Source organism: Dipodomys ordii, unplaced genomic scaffold (assembly GCF_000151885.1).
Source record: "Dipodomys ordii isolate 6190 unplaced genomic scaffold, Dord_2.0 Scaffold52, whole genome shotgun sequence".
NCBI classification, from domain to species: domain Eukaryota; kingdom Metazoa; phylum Chordata; class Mammalia; order Rodentia; family Heteromyidae; genus Dipodomys; species Dipodomys ordii.
In genome coordinates this window covers 12366689-12374325 of record NW_012267268.1, presented here as the reverse complement: position 1 = coordinate 12374325, position 7637 = coordinate 12366689, and the positions used below count along the sequence as shown (strand labels likewise).

Here is a 7637-nt window from a genome sequence, read left to right as displayed (position 1 = left end):
TTTACCACTGAGCCACCTTCCCAGCCCTTCTTTTTACTTTTTTACTTTTTTTGGGGGGGTGGGGGTATTGGTACTTGGGCTTGAACTCAGGGCCTTATGCTTTTGCTTAGCTTTTTTGCTCAAGGCTGGTGCTCTATCACTTGAGCCATATACTCACTCCTGAATTTTTGCTGGGTAATTTGAAATAGAGTCTCTTTGATTTGTCTTGCTGGGCAGGCTTTGAATCTTGAGCCTCAGATCTCAGCCTCCTACATAGGTAGGATTACAGGCATGAGCCATTGTTGCTTTTAATGGTCTTAAAAGCAAGGAAAGCTTTCATTTTCGTGAAGTCTGTGGTTATTTCCTGACTGCTGAGAGTTCCCATGGCGACGCTTAGCTCCTGGTGTTCTAACAGCTGGTGTGATCTTTTCCTGCCTTCTCTCCCCTTCTCCCTGCAGGCATGGTTGCAGAGGAGTACAATGCCTTCTTCTACTCACTGGTTTCCCAGGACACTCAGGAAATGGCATATTCTACCAAGCGGCAGAGATTCTTGGTAGATCAAGGTTATAGCTTTAAGGTATGTATCTGGTCTTCATTCAGATCACAACTAAGGCCTCTTTGGGTCTCTGGCCTCCAGAAGAAATCAGGCACCAGCCTGAGACAAACTTCAAGCAGACACATAGGGGATTAGAGGCCTTGCTTAAAACTCATTTGTCTGAGTATCCTGCAGGGGACAGGTGCTAGCCATTGGTCAGGACTGTGCTAGCCTGGCAGGTGTGACGTACCAAGGTACTAAGGTCCTGTGACCATTAGTGTGTGTCATAATTTGAAAGTAGATGGGGAGCTGTGGAAGCAGGGACAAAAATCTTCCCTATGGTCTACTAACAGGACATCACTGGTGTGTGTGTGTGTGTGTGTGTGTGTGTGTGTGTGTGTGTGTGTGTGTGTGTGTGTGTGTGTGTGCGTGCATGCACATGTGTGTGCACACATACATTTGCAGTGCTGGGGATGGAACCCAGGGCCTTGCAAACACTAGAAACACTAGTTAAGCACTTTGCCAGTGAGCTGCCCTCCAGCCCCAGCTTTCCTGATTGTTGGTTTGACAACAGCAACAGACTGCCTCTTCAAATGAATTTTCTTTTGTGCTTCTTTGTGCATTGACGACCGTTTCCATTATTAATCTGATACAGAGGATGTGGGGTTGTCTGGCCTCTGTTCTTTTATCAGTCAGTGACACTTTTTCAGAACTTGTAGATACCTGGGTTTTGAGGTGTTGTTTTGGAGGTCTTGCATCATAACCTTTCCCATCCATCCAAATCTATGCGGCCCGTATCTATACTGCACTCACACTTCTGGGTCTCAGCAGAGGCACAGGGCAAGAGGATTTTTGAAAGGCTAGCCTGACAGAAAGGCCCATGTATGCATAGCATCTGTGTCAGCCCAGCTATGTTTGCCCAGAGTAGCCCTTGCTAAGTTTCCAGGGTCTTGACTCTGGAGTTGTTGGGCCAAGGCAAAGGTGTCCTATTCTCTATTTTCTAGAAGCCTGGATCCCTACAAGTCTCATTCAGTTCTTACTTATAGCAACTTTCCTTTATCAACCTTATAAGGAGAATTGGGTTGGGAAAGTTCCTTTACCTAATCATTCCATATCAACCTTATAAGGAGAATTGGGGTGGGAAAGTTTCCTTACCTAATCATCCCATGTTGTCACCTTGCATTATAAAAGAAAATCTGGCCAATAACCTTCTTGGAAATTATTATAAAGGTGAGGTACAAAAGGGTTACAGTACATAGGTCAGGTAATGAGTATATTTCTTTTTGAACAGTGTCACCTCTTCCTCTCATTTTCTCCCATTCTTTTCCCTCCCAAACTCCCTCCCTCCCCAAGTTTTATAGTGTCTAATGAGTATCCCTGCTGAATTAAAACTCTTGACATCCTATCCTTAGGAAAATGCTAACTCCTTACAGAAGCCCAGAGGGCTGAGCAGTCAGGTGGAGGAACCTTGGTCAAAGGGCTCAGCCTGCATGCATCTTTGCATCCCCCCCTCCCTTTTTTATGGTGTATGATGAGAAAATGATGTGTCTTACAATCACTGAGATTTCTGATGCTCTTCTACCTGTGATCATTAAATGCTGTCTGTTGGGAGTACATTCCTTTGCAATTCTTTGATTCAGAGAACATTAGGCAGTGATTTTGAATCATTAGGCAAGTTTCCCATTGAAGGTGGCTTTGACACTGGTCTGTGGAATTCCAGACAGGAGTTCTCTATTGTTGGCCAGCTGGGCTAGCATGGCCACAGTAAGTGGACCCAGGAAAGGATAGAGTAAGGCCATGGGAGAGTGAACAAAAGGGGACACACCTGTTGTTGGGTTTGCAGGTGATCACCAAGCTTGCTGGCATGGAGGAGGAAGAGTTGGCATTTTCCACAAAAGAGGAGCAGCAGCAGCTCCTACAGAAAGTCCTGGCAGCCAGTGATCTGGATGCTGAAGAGGAGGTGGTAGCAGGAGAATTTGGCTCCAAGTCCAGTCAGGTACGTGTGTGTGGGTAAGGCTGGAGGTAGCATTGCTCCTGAAGGATCCTGAAGGCCCTTTTAAACAGACAGACACACAGGTACTCATGCACATGCATACACACATATACTTTCTCTGAAGAGCTATGTGAGTTTTGGAAAACAAGATTATACGGAGAAGAGAGTAATGAAATAGCCCATGTTAACCTTTTGGCATGTTTCTTCTTGTATACATCTGGTTAAACACAACTGGGCTTCCAGTGACTGCAGCTGGTCTCCTATTTAATCATTTGATAGTCTGCCATTAGTATTTCTTAGTATCTTGATGTTGGAACCAGCATGGCATAAAGGTAATCCCAGCCTCTCTCTAGCAGGCCGCTGGTGCAGAAGATGTTATGTGACAGCCCAGTAGCTGCCATTGTTGACTTTGGGCAGGTCAGCTTGCCTCTGGTTCCCTCCTTAGTGATACAGCAAATCTTCCATCCTGTAGGATGGGTCTGAGTAACTTCAATTCTTATTTTGGGAAAAATTTATAGTCCTCTGGAAATAGTATTTTAGTCATACTTACTGGGTACTTGTTAAATTACAGGTAAATGTATATGGTATAATTAATTTTGAGAGCCTCATTATGGGAATTCTTACCACCTTCAAGGAGAAAAGTGCTGTTTAGTCAGGTACTTTTGAAATTCAGTTGGAATTAAAGGTAAGCAGTGGCTGGAAGAAGGCAAGGCAAGGAAGGAGCAGCTATCACTTGGGCAGGTACTCTCCTCCCTCTAGCCGAGACCTGCTGGAGATAGACAGTCTGCTTTGAAGCCCAGGGAATTGCCTAACTCCCTCTGGCTCCTAAGGAGGCTGACATCTGAGGAGCATGGTTTGAAGCCAGCCCAAGCAGGAAAGTCCATGAGACTCTTATCTCTAAGCACCCAAAAATCTGGAAGTGGAGCTGTGGTTCAAGTGGTAGAATCCTGGCCTTGAGCATGAAAGCTCAGGGATAGTGCCTAGATCCTGAGTTCAAGTCCTAAGAGCAACACAAAAAAACAACACCAGAAAACGACTTCACTGGGACTGGGGATGTAGCTCAGTGGTGAAGGGTTTTTCTACTTTTAATAAGACCCCATGGTCATTCTATCTTCAGCACTTCATTTAGACATTGTCATTAAAAGAGGCAATGTAGCATTCTCTTAAGAACTGAGTCTTGAGGCTGTGTTTAAATGCCATTTCCTGAAAAGCTGTGATCTTGGTCAAGTTACTTAACCTCTTTGAGCCTCAATTTTCTCTTCTGTAAAGTGAGGGTTATAGTTGTAAGGGTTAGACTTGGGTGATATATGTAAGATGCTTAGAACAGTGATGACATATAGTAAGTGGTCAGTGACCCTTTGTAAAGTAATAAAATACATTGAGTAAAATCATAAGTGTTACAAAGGGTCTTTTTTCTTTTTGAAGATTAACTGGTCTGGGTTCTCCCCCCCTCCCGGCAGGTGTCTCGGCGCTTTGGCACCATGAGCTCCATGTCTGGGGCAGATGACACTGTGTACATGGAGTATCACTCCTCAAGGAGCAAGGCTTCAACTAAACACGTGCACCCGCTCTTCAAGCGCTTTAGGAAGTGACTCTCCTTCCTATTGCTCCATTGAAGAGTGGCTGCTTGGCACCAGCTATGTGAAAGGATTTCTCAGTGTAACAGATTCTGTCTGGAACGGCATACTTTCCTGTAGCCTTGGCCAAACCAAATCTGACTGTGACTGTGTTGCAGAAAATCAGCATTGGAGTTTGGTTCAGCCTTCATAGGCTTCTCAGGCTTTAAGGTAGAAGGCTAAAGTATTTTTTTAGTCTTTTAAGAGTTGTGGGAGAATGAATCCTGTATGTAAAGATTTGTACTATTTAAGGCATATTTATCTTGATGTTCTAAATAAAAATGGAGCACCTGGGCATCCTTTGTTACAGAAGTTGTTTTTTTAATGACTTATTACAGATATTAGTTATGACTATGTAACCAGGCTCTATAAAGTTTCTACTTATAGCAGAGCCAAAGCAGTAAAATGGAGCTTTTGTGGAGACCCATGGCAAGATGGAAGAACAGTGGATGGGGAGCAGCCTGGAAGCTTGGAGACTGGAGGTCCAGATGGAGGGGAGAGCTTGGGCAATTGGCAGGGGTTATTTCTTGTGGGTTCAGGTTGGGCTTTGGTTTCTGCAGATTCCCTTCCCCTTCATAGGCTGGTCAGTGGTAGATAGATGTCCACTGTGTGCAGGCCTTCCAGCATGCTTACATCACCTCTTTGGGAAATGGACTGTACACATAGCTCCTGCTGGTTCATCTCTGAGAGACCATCTCATCTCTCCCCACTTAGATACTGCTGGTAGCTGGCTTCCTATTATAATATGAATCCTTAGATCTTTAATAACTAATTCCTTTATTATTTTCCTTTTTTCTCCATGCCAGTTGAGCCACACCTCTGGGTCATCTTTTTACTGGTTATTTTGGAGATCGGGTTTCAGACTTTTCTCTTTGGGCTGGCTTCGAACTGGGATTCTGTGGGTTTTAGCCTCCTGAGAAGCTAGGATTATAGGTGTGAGTCACTTGTGCCCAGCTTAATACATATTTCATTAGACACTAGTTCTGTGAATTACACTTTAATAAAGTGGTTCCATGCTCACATAAAATTTCAAAAACTTGTAATTTTTCATTTGGGGAAATACAGTAGAATGTTAAAGCTTTGCTTTATGTTTTACAGATGTTTTAAACTCGAGACTTTTTCCTCATTTTTCAGAATATTCACCAGCAAAACTGTCTTAGGGGTTACAAAGGTCCTTGCAAATATTTTTTAGTAGATATGGCAATGTATCCAGATTTAAAAATGTTTAATAAAAGATTTTAAGAGTTGCCACTCTATTCCTGTCCAATCAGCCCTTTCCAGGCTGTGTTCCAAGCTACTAAGGAATGTCTGGGTTAACCAAGGAGACCTGGCTATTGGCGGTTATTTGATCCATTCAGGAATGACTTTGGTGGCCCCCAAGAAAGGAGTGTTAAAGGCCAGTGGCCCATAGCATATAAGTATTCTCCAAACATTGAGTATAAAAGCCCCCAGGGAACTTCTTAAATGCATATGCCCAGGCCAGGCTACAGAGAATTGAGGTTAGCCTGAGTATGGCTGTAGCTGATCTTTTATCAGTGATGGGTGGGTCAACACTGAAGCTCTATATTTAATGTCATGCATGGGCTGAGCTTGAGGGCACCACCTCTCTCCTTGCAAGTGATGCTGTTTGGGTTAGTTGTCTACCTCTCAGGTGCCCTCTGCAGGCCATAGCAGGAAGTCACACTGGTCACTGCCTTGGCTGTTTGTGTTTTTAACCAAATATGCTCGTTGTGCAAGCTTTTGTCAAACTTTTCAAGCAGAGAAGCATGAAGGCTTTGGTTTGAATTTCCTTTGAGAATCCCTTCAATGTTAATCTCTAAATGTACAATTTTAACTGTACTGAATATTTGAGTTCAGAATGTAGTGTGAACTAAGAAACACCTAAAGGAAATTAGAAAGTTCTGCCTGTTACCCTATTATGCAAGTTTTGAAAGGCAATAATCCACCCATTTTAGCCACCGAAATCTTTGGCCCAACCTTTGGGAGCCATTGTTGTTGACGGAGCATTGAAGAAGACAGAAATGATCTGGTGACTACATCACCCATTTTACTGATGAGGAAGATGAGTCTCAGAATTGGAACCACTTGCTGCCATAGTGGCAGGTTTAGTGTGAGATCCAGCCTTTAGGGGCCTCCTTCCAGACTCAGGTTGGGAGGACCTTTAGGGAAAGGTAGCCTGAGGGAGCATAAGGAATGTAAGTCTGACCAGGTAGAAGGACGAAGGGGTCCTGGAACACCAGGCCTCAGAGAGATAACAAAGGCAAGAGAGGGTGAAAAGCTACTGTTCAGGGAGAAGTCTAGAAAAAGGCCTGAGGAAAACTGTAGCTTTAATTTTCCTCAGTGAATATATATGGCTCGCTCCGGAAAATAGACCTTGTGGTATATAGGAGACCTAAGGTGCAAGTTCTACTTAAGAAGAACAAGCAAGCAATTCTGAAAGGCCAAGAGAAAGGTCAGAGGTTAAATGCCCACAAAGGTCTAAGGGCATGCCATGTACATCAGTCTTTTGTTTTCTTTTTTTTGAGACAAGATCTCACTTTGTGTCTTATGTGCCCTTCACTGGACTTAAACCTCTTGATCTTCCTGCCTCAGCCTCCTGAGTGCTGGGCTTACAGGGATGCCTCATCAAGACTGGCCAGCTCAGTTCCTTAACTGAAAAAGAAATGAATTCAGTACATACCCCTGTTGCAGCTCTGACTCCACCCTGATGAGGGAAATGGGCCTGCTTCTTGGTGGGATGGGGTAGGTGAGAGGTCACAAGTAGAAGACTATGGTTCAGCAGCTTACCTGCCACCTGTGTTATCCTAAAGAGCTGGAAGCAAAGCCTTGTATCCTCTCCAGGACAGATCAAGTTGCCCTTTGTTCCCTGAGCCCAGGGCCGACTATCTGGCCTGGCAAGTAGTTGCTAGTCAGACAATTGCCTTAGTGCTCTTTAAATGCTGTCCTGGGACACATAATTGGTTCTACATTGAAATGGTAGACCTGAGCAATTGAACTAAATTTAAATTCATAAGCTGAGACCCAGTGGCTCATATGAGCTTATAATACTAGCTATTTAGGAAGCTGAAATTTGATGATTGTTTTCAGAGTCAGCCTAGGTAGAAAAGTGAAGCTGCTGTCTCTAATTAACCAACATAAAGCCAGAGATGGAGCTGTAGCTCAAGTAGTAGAGTGCCAGCCTTGAGCAAAAAAGCTAAGGAACTCGACCCAGGCCCTGAGTTCAAGTCCCAGCCCTAGCATAGAAAGAAAAAGTGTTTAAATTCAAGACATGAAGGCTGGAAGAGTGTTGGGTGAATCCCATCTGCATCATATCTGAAGTGGCTGAAGTGGCTGTGGATTCTGATCCAGCAGGAAACCTGGAACTTGACTTTGTTCCTCAGTTTACCTTGCTCCTTGTTTTTTGTTTTTTTTGTTGTTGTTATTTTTTTATTGTGAAAATACTGTACAGAGGGGTTACAATTACATGGGCAAGATAATGAGTACATTTCTTATCAAGCATTGTTGCCTCCTCCTT

At 43.8% G+C, this 7637-nt stretch overlaps 1 protein-coding gene across 1 annotated transcript in view; it reads left to right on the top strand.

Annotated features, from left to right (window-relative positions):
- Ercc3 (excision repair cross-complementation group 3) overlaps window positions 1-4418 on the top strand; it is a 35724-nt gene extending 31306 nt beyond the window's left edge. Inside the window, exons 14-15 of the mRNA XM_013020702.1 lie at window positions 2358-2510; window positions 3968-4418. Of these exons, the coding sequence (XP_012876156.1) occupies window positions 2358-2510; window positions 3968-4099 (285 nt within the window). The 3' untranslated portion in view covers window positions 4100-4418. The remainder of the gene's footprint in view (window positions 1-2357; window positions 2511-3967) is intronic.
- Window positions 4419-7637: the final 3219 nt, after the last annotated feature.